General features: G+C 51.2%; 1 protein-coding gene across 23 annotated transcripts in view; it reads right to left on the bottom strand.

Moving 5' to 3' along the window:
• DYSF (dysferlin) overlaps nucleotides 1-17492 on the bottom strand; it is a 231080-nt gene that overhangs the window by 123927 nt on the left and 89661 nt on the right. For 12 of the 23 annotated variants that reach the window (XM_082356258.1, XM_082356261.1, XM_082356263.1 and 9 more), the window contains 7 exons: nucleotides 15508-15590; nucleotides 8099-8140; nucleotides 6308-6423; nucleotides 5667-5780; nucleotides 4268-4445; nucleotides 3586-3710; nucleotides 1517-1623 (listed from right to left, as the gene is read on the bottom strand). In XM_082356258.1, the coding sequence (XP_082212384.1) occupies nucleotides 1517-1623; nucleotides 3586-3710; nucleotides 4268-4445; nucleotides 5667-5780; nucleotides 6308-6423; nucleotides 8099-8140; nucleotides 15508-15590 (765 nt within the window). The remainder of the gene's footprint in view (nucleotides 1-1516; nucleotides 1624-3585; nucleotides 3711-4267; nucleotides 4446-5666; nucleotides 5781-6307; nucleotides 6424-8098; nucleotides 8141-15507; nucleotides 15591-17492) is intronic. The other 11 variants (XM_082356259.1, XM_082356260.1, XM_082356266.1 and 8 more) reach the window with 1 other exon arrangement.

The following is a 17492-nucleotide window of genomic DNA, read 5'->3' on the forward strand; positions in this document are numbered from 1 at the left end:
CCTTATGAGGCTGTTACCACCATGATGCCTCCTGAAGAGTCCACGCTGCCCTCTGCTTCTCTCACCCCATGTCCCCACGTCGCTGCCCTCTGCTTCTCTCACTCCACGGCCCCGCGTCCCTGCCTTGGGTGAAGCCTTCGTCCGGTCGCCCCTCATCACCACCCCCAGCCCACCTCTTACGCTGCAGCAGGAGTGAGCGTCTGAATCCCGGGGATCCCTGTGCCCCAACAGCCCCCAGGGCTGAGCTTGCCTTAGCAAACCCTGGAGGTCTATCGCCCTGCAGCCCCAGGAGGCAGCAGGCATTTTGGGCTCCTGCGCCTGTGCCCGGCAGTCCGCGCCCCAAAGGCTGACTCCCTCCCCTCCGGAGTTCACGTAGGGCGTCCCCTCCTCCAGGAAGCGTCTCTGATTTTGATTTGAGTAAGATGCACCTGCTCTGAGCTACTAGGGCACATGCCTCAAGCCCCCAACACACGTTCCTTCATTTGCCCACGTCTGCCTCGTCACCCCCAGGAGGGCTTGGGGCAGGGTCATTTCTGATAAAGGTGCACTTCCCAACTGGGGTACAAAGGGCCAGAGGGGCACTGTGGCAGGCAGCCAAGGTCACGGATTCCTGATTCGCAGCATGAAGGCATTTCTCATGCATTCCCGACAGGGGCTGGGACGATAAGATTTAGAGGGGGCATAGAATACATTTGCATATATTTACACTTAATCCCATAGAAAGTAGAAAGACGGCTGTTTATTATTAAGTCCATTTAATAGCTGGGAAAACTGAGGTCCAGAGAAGTGAAGTTGCCCAAAGCCACAAAGGTGGTTAATGGGATGAGAATCTAAATCTCCTCACGTTTCTTCTTCTCAATAATAATTACAGCTACCGTTTATTAAATACTTCCTAAGGGCCAGGCATTTTGCTTGTGTGATATTATAAAGCAGTTATTCTTAATGTCAGGTTGAAGATGAGGAAAGCAAGGTCCAGAGCAGGTGAGTGGTGAGCTCCAAATCACCCAGCTGTGGAGGAGACGCTCAGATGCTCCCCCTTCTGCCGGGGCCCCGGGACCCGGAGCGCCCCCCATTCTCCTTCACCCCCCCAGCGCCCCCTTTTCCTGAAGGTGACAATCAGCCGTGTTAATAGAAGGCTAAACAGAAACTGTGGTCCCCGACATGGCCTTGGGGGAAGGAGGGGTGCCGTCACTCCCACCAGCCAGCTCCTCCTGGAGATTCCATCAGGGAAATAAGAGGTCGGGGATCAGAGACACAATGCTCCCCATTCAGGTGAGCCTGGCCGCCCCGGGCCCACAGCTGCCGCCGCTGCAGGGAGATTTATGACCTGCTCTAAATGTCACCTTTTCAACTCCCCGCGCTGGCTCCACCACCTTTGGACTCAGCATGGGCTGGACTGCCGGCCAAGCGTGGCTGGGGAGACGTGCAGTCGCTCACCACCACACACGACCACTCCCGGGGAAAGGGCCCGGCCGGGCCAGGAGGGGAGGGCGCGTGGGTGCCAGGCACCCCCTACCTGCAGCCCGCGATGAGCTCATCCATCAACCGAGCCACCAGGGAGTCCACGTCCTCGGCAGAGCGCTGTGCCTTCAGGGCCAGGTGGACCTGCTCCAGGCCGGCTTCCTGTGGAACGGGCAGGCAGGGGTTGGGAGGGTCACCGTGGGACAGACCCTTAACCCCAGGCACTGTCACCACAGCCCGGTCCCACCAAAACGAGAGAACGGTTAGAGCCAAGAAGGCAGAGGCCAGACCCCACAGACCAGCAACTGTCTTGGCTCAAGAAGCTTCCAGGATTCCCCACACCAAACAGATCCAAATTCCCAAGCCTGGGACTCCCACCCCACGGGCTCTCCACGGGTCCCCGTCAAGCCAGGTCTAAGGTCTCACAGGCAAGTGACCTTGGAGCTGGCTCCACTTCCCCACCTGGCACCCTCTCTCCTTTCCAAATCCTGCCACCCAAGCAGGCTTGGATCCCTCCTCCTTCCTTCAGGAGCACTCAGACAACCTGCAATAACGGGGCTGCCCTCTCCAAACTCCTGTGGCCAAGTCGTGCCCCAGTTGCATCTGGTCTCCTCCATGGAGCTCTCCTCCCTGGGCCTCAGGCCTGAGCTGGGAGGCGGAGATCTCTCACGGGACACCCCTCAGGCCAAAGACTTGCCCCTCAGCCCCCCACCCCCTTCCCCACCTCAACCTTCCTGAGCGTGTGCCGTGTGCTGCACCCTGGGACTACCATGCTGGGGACAGACAGGCCCTGGAAGGATTAGCCAACCCCTGCCCGCAGGGAACGGCTTGGAGAGAACAGCTGGCCCAGAAGATGCTGGACTTGCACAGCATCGACTCCGACTTCTCCCAAACCGGGTATGGGCTGGTCCCCTCCCTTCCACAGAGCTGTGGGTCTCAGGGAAAGTGTGGTTCACCACGGCCCCTGACCAGGGCCTGCATCCCCTCCCAGACACTCTAAAATGCCCACACACCCCCCTTCCCTTTCCACTTTCCCTCCTCACTGTGCTCCCCTCCTCCACCTGCCCAAGCCTCTCCAACCCCCTTTCCTCCACCCTGCTGCCCCTCGCAGGCCCCAGCAGCATGGCCACGCCTGCTTCCCCATGTCCCCAGGGGCCACACACCTCACGGGTGAGCCTCCGCCCCAGGCGCACACAGAAAGGGCTGGGGACCACCACCAGGATTGCCCCACCCTGGTCTCTACACCTCTGCCCACTTTGATTCTCCTCCGCTCCCTGGCCAAGCACCAGGCCTGCAACTCCCAGCCTCCACCATTAACCCCCGGCCACATCCAAGACAGGACCCATCACCTGACCTCGTAGAGCCTGTTCTTCTCCCCAGCTTCCCAATTCCCCAGCCACCGGAGTCCTTCCTCACAGCCCCTCCTCCCCAATTCAACAGACCACCAAGTCCTGGCAGCTCAAGTCCTTCAGTTTTTCCCCTGAGGTCAGCTCCTTCCCAGAGCCAAATCATGCCCCCCTGGACCCCTGCAAGGACATCCTAACCAGCTCCCAACTCCCCTCACTGGACGCGGCTCCCCTGCTGCCACGCGATGCCTTCCTGCTGCTCCTCGGCCCCTCTCCCCTCCGGGCCCCCCTCCCTAGGGGCTCCTGGAGCGTCACCAGAATGTGAGTTTGAGTCTCTGCAGGAGGGGGTGGGTGAACCCACACTCCGCTTTACTAAGCTGACTCGCGAAGGCAGGCACAGCATCCTGTTGATGTCTACCCTCTAGCTAGAAGTTTCCAGCACAATTCTTGCTGTGGCAAGAGTCAAAGGCACTTGATGAACGAATGAATGAAGGAATGAATGGGTGGTGTCTCTGTCCTCTGCTCCCAGCTCGGTTTCTCTCAGCTTTTTCTCTGTGCTACCTCCTACATCAGACTGGGGGCGCCCCCAGGGCTGTGCTCCCTCCCTCTCCTCTATTCCCAGTAGGCAGGACAGGATCACAAGCCCGGCCTGGTCAGGTTTCAGGGGACCCCCAGGCACCATGAGGTCTGCAGGCTTAGCGCCCACGGAAGCAGGTCTGAAGACACCCACCAGGGGTGCGTGCACAGGCTATGGTGGGCGGGGCCAGCTTCCACTCACCAGCCGGTCGGCGATCCTAAGCAGCTGGTTCTGAGCCTCGACTCTGTGGCTGATGTCCTCCCAGTAGGATGACAGCACCACCACGGGCTTCACGTTGCCCCAGGGTAAGTAGTAGTAGTGGCATCCTGGAAGGACCCAAGGGCCTGGTGCTGAGCCGGGAGCGGAGTGGTGCGGGGACCGAGGGGAGGACGGATGCGAGCACCTGCTCCCCCACTGAGAACTCCCGTGGATAGCCGTGGAGCGGCCAGTATCCCCCAGTGCCCAGACAAGGTGCCAGAGTTCCCTTCCCGCGTGGAACAGGTAGCTGCCGCCCCCATTAGGGCTCCTTAACACATCAAAACCGAGAGGCTGTTAGAAGGGCCCTGGGAATCCCACACTCTCCGAAATCTCTATGCCAAGCCCGCAGCCGCCATGTGATAACTGACCGCCACAAGTCAGGATCAATGCCGACCGCTGCTGGCTTCGAGAGCCCAGTCTATGGGTCCCAGCAGGGACGCACCTGGGGATGAGCAGGGGGAGGCGGCACGGGGGGGAGCAAACCAGGGGGTCCCCCAAACAGGTGTGCCCAGGGCCAGAGCCTTTGGGCGAGCCTCCAGCAGCTTTCCCCAAGGGGCAGGATTTAGGGCTCAGCCCCCTGCGCAGTGGTCTGGGTCCCAGCCAGGCGCGTGGTCTCTGGCCTCACCATCAAAGACCGCCCGGCTGTACTGGGTGGTGGAGGCCAGTGGCAGGCAGGTCGTGTCGAACTTGTTCCCGTAGTTCCCGATGCTGACCTCAAACTGGACTGCGTCGTCAACGTCCTGCAGCATGGTGGCCGAGTAGAAGGCGGCAAAGAGCGAGTATTTGCGCCTCCGGAGGTATTTCTGGGGGCAGAGAGGGCAGCGGCGGGGTCAGGGGGAGGAGGGGAGAAGACACCAGCATGGGGAGGGGTCACATGTCTGGCAGGCCCCGGCCATGCCTGGCACCCAATAAATCCTGGCTGGACAGATGGGTGGCAAGTGGTCCAGCTCTGCACCACAGCCCAGATTTGGTCAGTAACTGAGCAAACACATTCCAGGCCTGTGTGTTTGGCCATGTTCCTCTAATAAGGTCCACGCCTCCAAGGTCATGCTGCTCCTTGATCCAAACAAACAGCGATGGCACCGCCACCCCGGGGAGCCTGGTCTCCCGCATCTGCTGTTCAGAAGGGGCCGAAGGCTCTAACCCACCATGCCCCCACCCAGAAAACCCACCCTGCACCACTCAGGCTCTCCACCATGCCAGCCAGCTCTGCAGCAGCGCAGGGTGCCACGTGCGTGGGGTGAATGAATACCATTGTCCCCTCTGGGCATCGGGCACGGGGCTGAGGACATGGCAGGCACTCAACCACACACCCCAGCCTGAACCAAGGTGACTTTACGATCCCCTTTGTGGAAGGCAGAGAGAAGAGGGATTATACGACTATGCTTTTAGATAATGTACACAGTGATAAGAGCTAACACTTACTGAGTGCTTACTGCATGCAGGTATGAATTACTTTAATTCTCACAACAATCTTATGAGGTGAATATAATTATTACCCCCACTTTACACATAGGGAAACTGATACAACAGCTAGGTGGTCAAGTCAGAACTCAAACCAGCACAGTCTGACTACAGGGTCTGAAAGTGTACACCACCATGAGGACTCCATACATTTGCCTCCTGGACACAAGGCCCAGCTCCACCACTTGCTGCTCTGCTACATCTGAGCCTCAGTTTCCTCATCTGTAAAATGGAGATACTCATAGCAGCCACCTCAGAGGTGCTGGGAGGACTCAATGACGTCAAGAGTGTCACCGGCATAGTGTGTGACACAGTCAGTGATCAAAGGGTTAGCTATTCTTACATTATTATTATTAATAAAATAGCCTCTCATTGTGCATTGAGCTCTAGACTTTAAAAACCTTCATTTATCTTCTTCGAGCCTCTGAACATTCCTCAGGGAGGCAGGGTAGGTGTTGGGTTACTCTGAGGCCCAGAGGTGTGAAGGCGCATGAGCGTGGGTGGAACTGAGCCCTCCTCCGCCAGCCCCACTTGGCCCCTCCCAGGGCCACGCCCCTCACCTCCACCCGAAGGATGTCATCCGCAGGGAGATCTTCCACCTTCTGTTCGCTATGCTCCACCAGCTTGGTCTCCAGGGAGAGCAGAAGCCGGCCTCGGTAGGCCACACCTTCCCCCTGAGAGGGGGGAGGCTGGGTCACCAGGAGCAGGGGCGATGGAGGGGAGGAGGGGAGGGAAAGAAGCCTGATCTGGCCCTGGGGTCAATCACCTCCCCGGCAACCAGGAGGGCCCTGAGCCACACCCCATCACTCTGCAAGTGAGGAAATGGTGGCCCAGAGAGTTCATGGGACATGCTACCCTGATGGTCAGCACCAGAGTCCAACTTAGCCAGGGAGAATGAAACCTGAGACAGATGGAGGCTGGGCCCTCAGAGGCCAGGAAAATTAGGGGGGGCGGGGGGAGGGGGGGGTCAGGCTGGCCCTGAAGGAGAGGCAAAGGGAAGGGAGCGGGAGGGAGGAAGGGGCCAGGAGGGGGTCAGGAGGAAGAAGGGTTCTCTGAGGGGGTGGCTGCCAGGCCCTGGGCCCACTCAAGTCTTGTCAGGCCCTTGGAGTCCAGGCCAACCGCAGATACTGCCCAGGCCAGGGGGGAAGACCCTGCATGCAGGCCTGGGGATCTGGGGGCTGTGGGTTCCTGTCTGACTCACCTTGCCTGTGTTGAGCTCTGCATAGGGGTCCGGGAAGCCAGTGAACTCCCTGGGGCTGCCGTAGAGGTTGACATAGCAGGGCCCGAAGGTGGGGAGGAAGCCCAGATGGTCATCCACTGGGAGACACAGGTGCGGATCAGAGGGGCCCCCAGCCGAGATTTCTAGCACTCAACCCAGCCACCTTCGGGCCGGAGACCATCCCCAGCCCTCAGTTCCTCGCACATGCACGGGATGCAGGCCCCGTAAATGTATAAAGGATAGTGACACCCATGAGAGTTGTCTCCCATAAGTCCCTTTAATCCTCACCACCATGCTGAGATGTGGAGATTTGCATTGATTTTATTAGTCTCATTTTACAGATGAGGAAACTGAAGCCAAGAGATGCAAAGGAATACACGACTACAAAGAGGCACGACCCGAAATGGTCTAATCTGAAAGTGCATGCACTCAGCCAGCAGGCAAAGCTGGGGCTCAGGGGCCTCCACTGCCCTGCCCCTCTCAGGCCACATACCCTGTCCTGCATCCCCTCCTCATCCTGCACTTACATCTGTGTCTCAGGCCATCTGGCCTGTGGGGAGGCACAAAGGAGGCCCAGGAGCCTGGTGACCAGAGACTCCATCTCTCAGGTGCCAGGGAGGGGGCCCAGCTTGATGCCACCTCACACACAGGGTAGCCCCCAGGCACATGTCTCCTCCACCCTTGTACCCTTATGAAGTTGAGACAGACCATCTAATAGCCTTGACTCATCCTGGCATCTCCTCCCCTTCCCTACATTGTGCAAAGAACGATCTTTCAGTGGAGCAAGTTGGAGGAGAGTTTGAGAATTATACTAGTGATGAGGGAAAATCTTTTCTCCACATCATTTCCATCCTTTTTTGGAGGCTCTCTTTTGTTAATGTCATGACTTTCCAGCTGACAGCCAAGTTTCCCAGTACGGGACTTCACTGGCCGGATTCTGAGAATCCTGAAAAGCCAGGGTGCCCCTTCCAGAGGAAGGAGGAAGAGGCCATTTCCAGAATGGCAAAGGTGGGAGGTGGGCCCAGGAGCAGGTACCATCTGGGATGCTCCAATCCATAAGATCATGGGTGGGGCAAGGTAGGCACAAAATAAATGGCCTCAGCAAGGAAATACTTGAGCCAGACCCAAGGACTGACTGCAAACTCTTGAGTGCTCATACGCTGGGGGTGAGCTCCGGGGCTTGAGCCCATCCCTGAGGAGTAAGATATTACCAACTAGAAGACAGGAGCATGCCTTCCCCCAGAGCCCTGCACCCAGCATCACTCGTCCTCCCGTCCCCAGCACACGCTGGGCTCTGGCATTTGGGACAGGGGTGGGAGGCCTGATGGAACTGTTGTGAGCATTACTAATTATCTGTACTAATCATCTCGATTATAATTTACCTTGTAAATTTCAACTTCAAGAGTTTTCAACTCACCCTGGCCTCCTCCTCCTGGTCCCCAAGAGGACTTACACTGCCCCTGCCTCATCATGTACTCCCCTGCCTGCTCCACCCCCTCCCTGCTGAAGAACTAAACCCTTCTGAGCTCCAGGGCCCAGCAGATTCTGGAAGGGGTTCAGAGAGTGGGAGGGAATTGCCTTTAAAGCATTCCAAGCAATTTACATATTCAACCACGTTTGAGAGGTAACAGCCAAAGGTAAACTGGGATTGTGGTGGGGAATCTCAATCCCACCTCAGGCAAATCAAAAAATTCCCGGCAACCAGTGCCCTTGCCCCTCCAGAAAAAACCTCAAGGCCCACTCCCTTGTCATCCCGGAGGTGGAAGCACGTACGGTCTCTGGCTGGAAGAGGCGTGACCACACCTGCAGGCTCCTCTGAAGCGTAAAGAAATGGAAAAGGGGTTAGGATGGGCATGGCTGGGTAGAGGACGGATTAGGTGAATGGGGCATGTGGATGCACAGTTGGCAGACAGACAGATGGAAATGCAGCTCCTGGACGGGGAGACAGATGTGGCCCGAGACCCCAACCCCAGCCCAGCTGTGAATTTATCACACATTAAGTCAACAGCGTGCCCCCCTCAGCCAGACACAGCCCCAGTGCCCTCGTGAGCACTCGGGTCTCTCCCCACTGGTGTCTGCCTACATGGTTGTCAGTTCTGTTTGCCAATTGGAAATTGGACCAGAAACTTCACTCAATACATTCAAGAAATAACACACGGACTTCCCTGGTGGCGCAGTGGTTAAGAATCTGCCTGCCAATGCAGGGGACACGGGTTCGATCCCTAGTCCGGGAAGATCCCACATGCTGCGGAGAAACTAGGCCCGTGGGCCACAACTGCTGAGCCTGCGCTCTAGAGCCCACGAGCCACAGCTACTGAGCCCGCGTGCCACAACTGCTGAAGCCCACGTGCCTAGAGCCTGTGCTTCTTCACAAGAGACACCACCGCAATGAAGCCTGCGCACTGCAACGAAGACCCAACACAGCCAAAAATAAATAAATTAATTAATTAATTTTTTAAAAAATAAGAAAGAAATAACACAGAAAAGAAAATGTGCTTTTCCATATTATACCCAGATAAGTGAGGAAAACAAAGTACAGATGCAAAGAAAGGGTGGGGGAAACGTGAAAGGGCCAGAGCTAGGCAGTGAGGCACACCCAGCGGTCCCTGCCACAGGCAGGTTGACTGCCCTGAGTGGAAGTGTTTCAAGGCACAAGATCTCCACCTAGTGGTTATTTCCAGTATTACCACTGAGGGCACCGTGTTGCATTTTCACAACAGCAGGCACTGGGATCTGGCTTTTGACACCTGCCGTTTCAAATGAACCACAGTGCCAGGCACCCTCCATTAGCTAAAGGTCCTATTCTTGGGTATACCCTAAATGCTGGTGAGGAGTGTCTAGAAATAAGAGAAGCAAGAAAGGAGATGCTCTGGCATACTTTCGGCCTCTTGGAATCCGTCCCTCGCTTATAGGCAGGTACAAGATGCCCCCAAAGGAGTAGGCAGCCCTCGGTCTCCTTCCACGGTCCTCTCCAATTCTGCCTCTACCCACACTCTGACCTTCCCTGTCTCCTCCTCCAACCATCTAAGTGTAGCCAAGTCTGGGGTCCTGATTGACCTGGGGTTGTGTTTGGTGAAACCCTAAATTATTTTCATTCATTGATCGCATTTACCTATTGGTCTCCTTCAAAAAACAATACCTATTGCTATTTTCCTATAGCTCCATGATCAGAGTTAAGAGGCAAGAGCTGAGTAAAACATTGTGAAGGAAGAATGAGGAGAGACACAGAAAGAAAGAGCGTGGGGAAGAGAAGAGGGAACTTGGAGCCTGGATACGAGGACAGGGCTGACCAAGTGAGCCCCGAGGGCAGCACGGAGGGCAGTGAGGCGAGGCTCTGGGGGGCCTGAGGCCCTGGGACCCACCCACTCAGCTCTCCACAGCAGGCCTCAGCTAGGAATGCCAGCTGGCAGAAGTCAGAGCTGCAGAAACCATAATTCATGGCCATTTTCATATCCACAGGAATAGGTTTTCATCAGTGGGGGAGCGAGGCCTCTGGTCGCAGGGGAGTTTCAGCAACCACAGAGGACCGACACGGGCACAGCTGCAGCCCCAGGAGAGCACAGCCAGGGCCCGCCGGAAGGAAACAGATTCCACTTTAAGCTCCTTCCAAATGATTACAAACAGGCCCGGTCAGTTATCTAGGGCTAATGAGGCCAAGGTCATAGTTCCAACCCCCGCGTGCTTCTTGCAGAAGCAAACATGGCTTTCCACCCACAGACCAACTCTGAATCCTGGCTGCAAGCTAGTGCCCAGCCCAGACACAGATGGCCCCTAGTCCTACCAGCCATCTGAACAATACGTGCCTCTGGTGGCTGGGAGGACCAAGTTAGGGGGCTGCAGAGTAGCCTGGTTCCCAGCCACACCTTTTCACTAATTCCCTCACTCATTCATTCGTTTGTTCAGCAAACCTAACAGGCCCAGTGTAAGGTATGCTAAGACACGGCCCTGCTGACAACTGAGGCCAATGGCTCCTAATCTGGGGGCAGGGTCACAGGTCTCCGGGTGCTGAGGATCATCCTGGGTCCTTCCCCTGTGTCTGCAGACAGCTCATAAAGTCAAGGGCAGAGTCACCAGTGAAGCCAACCAAGACAAAGCCTCTATTTAGTCCTCATCACTCTTCTGCCAAAACACAAGTGTTCTGGTGGTGTGTTCTCCCTAAGCCCAAGGAATAGGGGCTGGGGAAGCCCCAAAACACAGATGAACGCTCCCAGTTCTGTAGCCTGAGCAGCCCAGCCCAGCTCCCTCACCTGGGGAAGCCGGAGGGCAGGCCCTCCCAGCCCGGGACCCCGCGTCTCCTGGAGAAGCTGAGGCCATTACCTGCGGCCAGCCCTGCCGCTCCCCCTGCCTCTCAGCCCATCTCCCACGCCCACGGCTTGGCAGCCTGACACCAGGCCGCGCCAGGCAGGAGGAGAAACCAAGAACTGCTGGGAAATCCTCATCATCTACGTTCCAAAGACAAAAAGAAACGAACTCTGGATTTCGTAGCTGTGGAAAAAACTGCCTGAGTGCTATTTATGTAGCACGATTTTCGTATGTACAAAGTTATAAAAGAATCTGTGTAGGTTTCATGGGTCTCATGTTCCTGTTACCTTTCGAAAGTACTGCAGCTTCTAAGAAAAGCACTCCTTGTTAAAAAACAAATTTTTTACTAAACACTTTGGAGCACAGGGTCCAAGGAATACTTAAGTATGCCCAGGCAAACTTGTGGGCAGAGGTGCTTAAGAGGCTAGTGTTAGGTCCTGTCCTAGCTGGAAATCAAAACAAAACACGAAAACAAAAACTCCTGGTTGGATCAAATAATCTGGTGAACTGTGAGGCCGGGGAATATAGAGAAAGAACCCATTTTTACAGTTTGGTTTAGTTTGGGTTTTGAGAGCAGTGGGGAAATCAAGGGCCATGCATCACCCAGATGTTCAAGAACACCCCAGTGTGGAGAAAAACACAAAGATCTGAAAGCTGGGGTGACATTCTGAGGTGGCCTCAGGACAAGTGGGAAAAGCTTGGCAGGGAGAGAGGCAAGGGCTAACTTTCCGGGCCTAGAGAGAGCTTGGGGAGAACAGCTCCAGTTTGAGCAGTAAGTCTAACTCTTTTATTGCTACATAGATCAAGCTATTTAACTGCACATCTAAAACCGGTTAGCTGGTGGCAAGAAGATTCTCATTTAAGCCCAAAATGATCTGTGGGAGCCAGTGGTCCCTGAACCACACGGGGTTGCCCATGGCCTGAGCGCCATCTAGTGGCCAAATAAACATCTTTCTCACGTTCCCATTCAAATATTCATGATGACCCTGGAAAAGATCAAGGTCAACATCACCACCAGATGTGAAGACTGATGAGGTCACAGGGATCTAAACTCTCCCTCAGGTGGTTGACAGCTGGCGCAGCTGTAGCGTCATGAAACAGCAGCTGTTGGAAAACAGTCAGAAGGTCACTTTGTGCTGTACCAGCGTCTGTCCTTGGACTCAGAGACAGGAATGGCACCAGCCAGGAAACTGGAGAAGAGGTTCCTTCCATGCCAGGCGTTCTGATCCACGAGGAGCCTAGAATACCCTCTCTCCCACCCACTCCCATGATACACTGCCCCCACCTCCAATCTTTCTACCTCTACACACAGAAGAAGCACTGCATCCTGGGACCAGCAGTTCCCACAGTTGGGAGGGGGAGGGGCTGGGGCAGGAGGAGCCCACATGGCAGTGACTTCTGGAAGGGAGTTTTTGTGTATTCCACCAATTACAAGTATCAACGATGAAATCAGAATGACAGAAAGCAGCTAGATGTTAAAGCTGAGTGAGGGCACCTGGGAGTTCATTGTAGAATTCTTTACTTTCATGTATGTTTGAATTTTCTATAATTCAAAGGGTTTTTTCTTTTTTAATGTTTCAGAGAATCTAGAAGGGATTGGTCAACTTCAAGAGTGCTAGGTGGAATCTTCCAGAAACTGGGCATGCTAACCTGTCCTCCAGATAAAGATCTGAGAAGATGGGTGGACAGAGACCCACACATCCTGTCTGTAGAAAGACACCAACACTGACCAGATCTTGTGAGAGTAAATAAAGGGGGAGGGGGAAAACAGAGGGCCAACCAGTATAGGGAAACAGGGAGGAAATAGCATCTGTAAGATTCAAGAGAGTGTTCACCTGAAATTCTCAGGAAACGATTTGGAATCCTGGGTAGAGTGCAAGAAGACATAGTTTTTGTGGAACAAAACAAAACTTGAGGGAGAGGACAAAGAGGAAAAGGAAAATATAAAAAGAAAGACAGAGGGAAAAGAAGGCATGACAAGAAACTAAAAATGCAATAGTCAATTTTAAACCACATGGGAAGCAGTAAAAAGCAGAATTGGTACAGTGGGAAGAAAAATCAGATTAGGGATGCAGAAAGCCAGTAGTAGCAATACTAAACAACAGACATTACTTTGGGGTTTATTATGTACCAGAATGTAACATTTATAATCTCACTGGATCCTTACAAGAACCTTACAAGGCTGGGACTGGTGGGAGGAGACTGGAGCAACTCTCTCAAGCTGCCTGGTTCCAGAGCTCCCCTCTTACCCCTCCCGCACCCTGCCTTCAGCTGCTCAGGTAAACAATGTAAGAGTAAATGAAATCATCCCTCAACTCAGATTTAAGGATTCACTATGTCTCAGACAAAATTCAAGGAAAAGAGTCCTGCACCTAGGCAGATCAAAGGAATTTTTTAAACTGCAAGGAAAAAGAGACATTCCTACAAACAGCATCTAGTCAGAAAAAAAAAAAGACTACCTACAAAGGAATCAAATCAGTCTCAGAAAACACACCAAAATAAATTCAAAATAGATTAAATATTTAAATGTAAAAAATAGAGAGAAATATAACCTTGGGGTTTGCTGAAGGCCAAAAGCATGACATATGGAGCAGAAACCATACTTCCATTATTTAAATAAGAAATATTGAAAATAAACACAAGAAGTTAACTAGAAAGTTAAAAAGCAAACAACAAAATAAGTCTAAAGAGAGTTAATGAGTAAAAAGATGAGAGAATAAAAAAATTAGAAAATATTAGAATTAATATCTAAATCCAAAAGCAGATTCTTTGAAAAGTCCAATAAAGTAGGGAGAAAAAAAAAACTTCTAACAAGCCTAGTCAAGAAAAAAGAAAATTCAAACATATTTCATTAGAAATAAGAAAGCAGAGAGAATTGTTTAAATTATAAAAGATTACTCCACACAACACTATAAGTAAAAAAATTAGAAGACCTCAGTGTAATGAATGTTTTTCTAGGAAAATGTAGATTATCAAAATTAACTATAGTAAAAGTAACAAACTAAAAATACCAATGATCACAGGAGAAACTGAAAAGGTTTTAAAGAGCGAGTGCAACACCCACTCAAAAAGGGCACCCAGCCCATATGGTTTTATGGGTGAATTCTTTCAAACCCTCAAAAGACTATATTCTTATGATATATAAACTGTTCCAGATGTTAGAAAAGACTTTAAATCTTTCCAATTAATTTTACAGAGCCAGCATAGCCCAGATACCAAAACCTAAGAAGTAATAAGCAGACATACCAATTAAAGATAATAGAAAATCAAGAAATAGGCCCAAGAACACATTTAGGAATTTAGTATGGGATAAAAGTGGCAATTCAAAACGCAGGGAAAAGATTATTCAATATATAGCATTGGTATCACCAAAGAACAATTTTGAAAAAAGTAATGTTAAACCCTTTCCTAATTCACTAAGGAAAAGATTAATATATTTGGCTATGTAAAATTTTTTTCATTTCCACATGTTAAAAACTATTAAATGATAAAATAAGATTGACAAAAATTATTTACAACATATATGATGGGAGAAAATTAACCTCGACATACATACACAACTCTTTAAAAAAAATGAGAAAAAGACAAGCACACCATCAGAAATATAAACAAAAGCATGAATAGGCAATTTACAACAGAATAAATTTAAAAGTATATAAATATATATAATTTGTAAGTGTAAGATAATTATTAAAATATTTTAAAATTTACAGTGGTCAACTTTACCAGATATCAATGAAATAAAATTAAGGCAACAATGAAATTCACCAAACAAATTGACAAAGTTCTTTTTAAATACCATTATTTTGCATTTTGTTGATGAGGGTGCAGCAAAATAAGCTTGAGTGATTAGAATGTAAATTAGTCCAGTCTTTTTGTAGGGCAATTTTGATATATACCAAAAGATTCAAAACGTTCAAATCTTTTTAAAATATTTATTTATTTTTTTACTTATTTATTTGGCTGGGCCAGAGCTTAGTTGTGGCATGTGGGATCTAGTTCCCTGACCAGGGATCGAACCTTGGGCCCCCTGCATTGGGAGCACGGAGTCTTAGCCACTGGACCACCAGGGAAGTCCCTAAAATGTTCAAATCTTTCAACACAGCAATTCCACTTGTAGGTATTTATGCAAAAGAAAAATCACGAATTACATAAAGATTCAGCTACAAAAATATTCAATATCAAGTTAGCTGTTTATAACATGGAAAAATTAGAAAACACCTAACTATTTAACATTTAGCTAATGTGGACTATGGTGCATTCACACAATGGAATGTGTGTATTCATTTAAAATTATATTGTAGAAGAATATTTAATAACATGAGTAAACATCTATGTTGTATTGCCAAGTGACAAAAAGCAATTTTCAAAACAATTGAAAATTGTTTCAAAGCAATGTTTTTCATGTACATACATACCGACAAACAGGTCCCAGAATATTAATATTTACCTCTTATATGGGAGGGTAGGCTTATGGATAATTTTGTGAGTAAATTTTATATTGTTCTTTCAGACTGTCTCTTTTAAATTGTACAAAATGATCATGAACTACTTTTTCACAGGCCAATGAAAGCTATTTCAAAACAGAAGTTGCTAGAACACAGTCAACCAACCTAGAACCCAGTGGATGGTGTGGCCACAGCCACCAATATCATCTGCAGGAATGAATCCTCCCTATGCCATTCGGTGGTGTATCCCACCATCCGAAGTGGGCCCATCCTAAATGCAAACCCATCTCTCTCACTGGCCAGAGCCCTTCTCCCTGGGAAATGGGCAGCAAAGACCTTATAATCTTCCCTTTTCTACAAACTCTCAAGACAATAGGGGTGGAACAGGGGAGAGCATGGGGGGCCAGGGGGAAGCACAAAGGGGGAACGTACCTTCTATTTCTCCTCCAGAGGCAGAGATTTTTGACATACTCAGGTAGGTGGTGGCCACAATGTCGTTGTGGGTGAGGCGGTCCCTAGAGCAAAGGGGCAGAAAGGGCGTGAACAGGGGAGGGAGATTGCAGGCCACAGCCCACCCAGGAAGGAAACGACCTCAGTTATACATCATTAGGGGTCCCAGTCTTCACACGGGGTATGTTATGGAGGCCTAGTAATCCTAGGCAAGAAGAGACTGGAAAGAAAGTGTTACTCAAGACTCCTCTAGGGGGGACCCAGTCCATCTCCCCCGCCATCAGCATCCCATCAGCCAGGCTGGAGGTCTGCGAGCACAGCTGCAGGTTGAAAGGGAGGAGACCTGAGGCAGGAGACAGGGCAGGGGAGCAGGAGGCCGCTCAGGGAGCCAGACCCCCAGGCCCAGGGAGAGCAAGGCTCTAGGAGCCAAGACATACCCGGACCAAGGAGAAAACCAGATGACCAGGAAGAAACTATCTCCAAGGCCACAGTCTTAATTAGCTTATGGTAGCTAATGCATAGCTCTTTTTTGTATCTGATTCTGAATGTGACAAAGCACTTTTAAACCCCCTTATCTCCAAGGATCCTCACAGCAGCCTTGAGGAACAGGTACTCTTACTAACATCTCTTTTGCATGGATGAAGAAACTGAGGCTCGGAGCCAGAAGGTCCTTGCCCGAGGTCAGCCTGGGAGGGAGGGGCAGAGCCAGAACTGAAACCCTGGTGTCCAGACTCCAGGTCCAGTGCTCGCGCCATGGCCCACGCGGCTTCTGTCTACAATACGAGGCCTGTCCTGCCTCCCAGAAGGCCTCTCCCCTCCCCAGCCAGCACAGGGGACCATGGGGAGAAGCTTGAGGACTGACTGTCTTGTGCAGACCCTTCCTCTGTGCCCCACACCTGCCCCCCTAACAATCATATACAGTAATAGCCAGCATTTATTGGACGCCTCCTGAGAGCCAAGCACTGTGCTAACACCGTCACGTGACTTGGCTCATTTAATCCTCATGTTGGCCCTATGAGGCAGGTTCTGCAATTAGCCCCAATTTCAGATGAAGAAGCTGAGGTAGGCAGGATGGCAAAGCTGGGATTTGAGCAGAATATGCCTGACACGGAAACCAGAGCTATGCTTGCAGCAACCAGCTGCTTCCTTGCCAGGCTAGACCTAGAGTTCTCAATCCAGTGATTTTGACACCAGGACATTTGGCAACGTCTGGAAACATTTTTGGTATGGAGGGGAGTGGTGTAGAGAGGCCATGTTTGTAGCCAAACATCCTACAATGCACAGGACAGTCACCCACTGCAAAGACTTTTCTGGTCCAAAGATGTCATAGTGCTGAGACTGAGAAACGCTGGATGGGGCAGGATCTATCTCCTTCTAGAAGGTTCCCCACGTGCATCTTCCCTCCTCTTGGGGCCCAGTAGGCCCTCTCTCCCTGCTGTGCATCCTTTGGCCACAGGAGGCTTCAGGAGATGACACCCACGCGCCGCATTGTGAAAGACCCGCCTGGGCATGGCAATTTCATTTTTCTTTTAAATCTTAAAGCCATGAGATACCAGATCTCTGCTGCTCCGTTCCTTCCTCTCTGTATTTCCCAGGGAGGTGATTAAGCTTTAAAGTTTTCTCTCAGGGCGGGGGCTACATTAGGAAGAGTGAATTAATTGTCAGCACAGATCTGTATCCCTTTTCCTGGTGAATGACGTTAATATGAACTGGAAAGTAAAAATTCCCTTAAACATTTTACAGTAAGATTATCAATACCAGATAATGGACAGTTGATGACACTTTTAAACTGCCTTCATGACCAACCCCTAGAAAAGACCAGCCCTTGGAGAGGAATAGGATTTCTCACCTCTGGTCTTACCAGAATCTGGTGAGAAGGGAAAGAGAACGGGAGGAGAGAGATTTTGTGTCAGGTTTTTTTTTGGGGGGAGGGGGTAGTTTGGGGGGTTTTGTCTTTTAATGAAAGA

The sequence above is a fragment of the Balaenoptera borealis genome, assembly GCF_965194805.1.
Source record: "Balaenoptera borealis genome assembly, chromosome: 15".
In the NCBI taxonomy this organism is placed as follows: domain Eukaryota; kingdom Metazoa; phylum Chordata; class Mammalia; order Artiodactyla; family Balaenopteridae; genus Balaenoptera; species Balaenoptera borealis.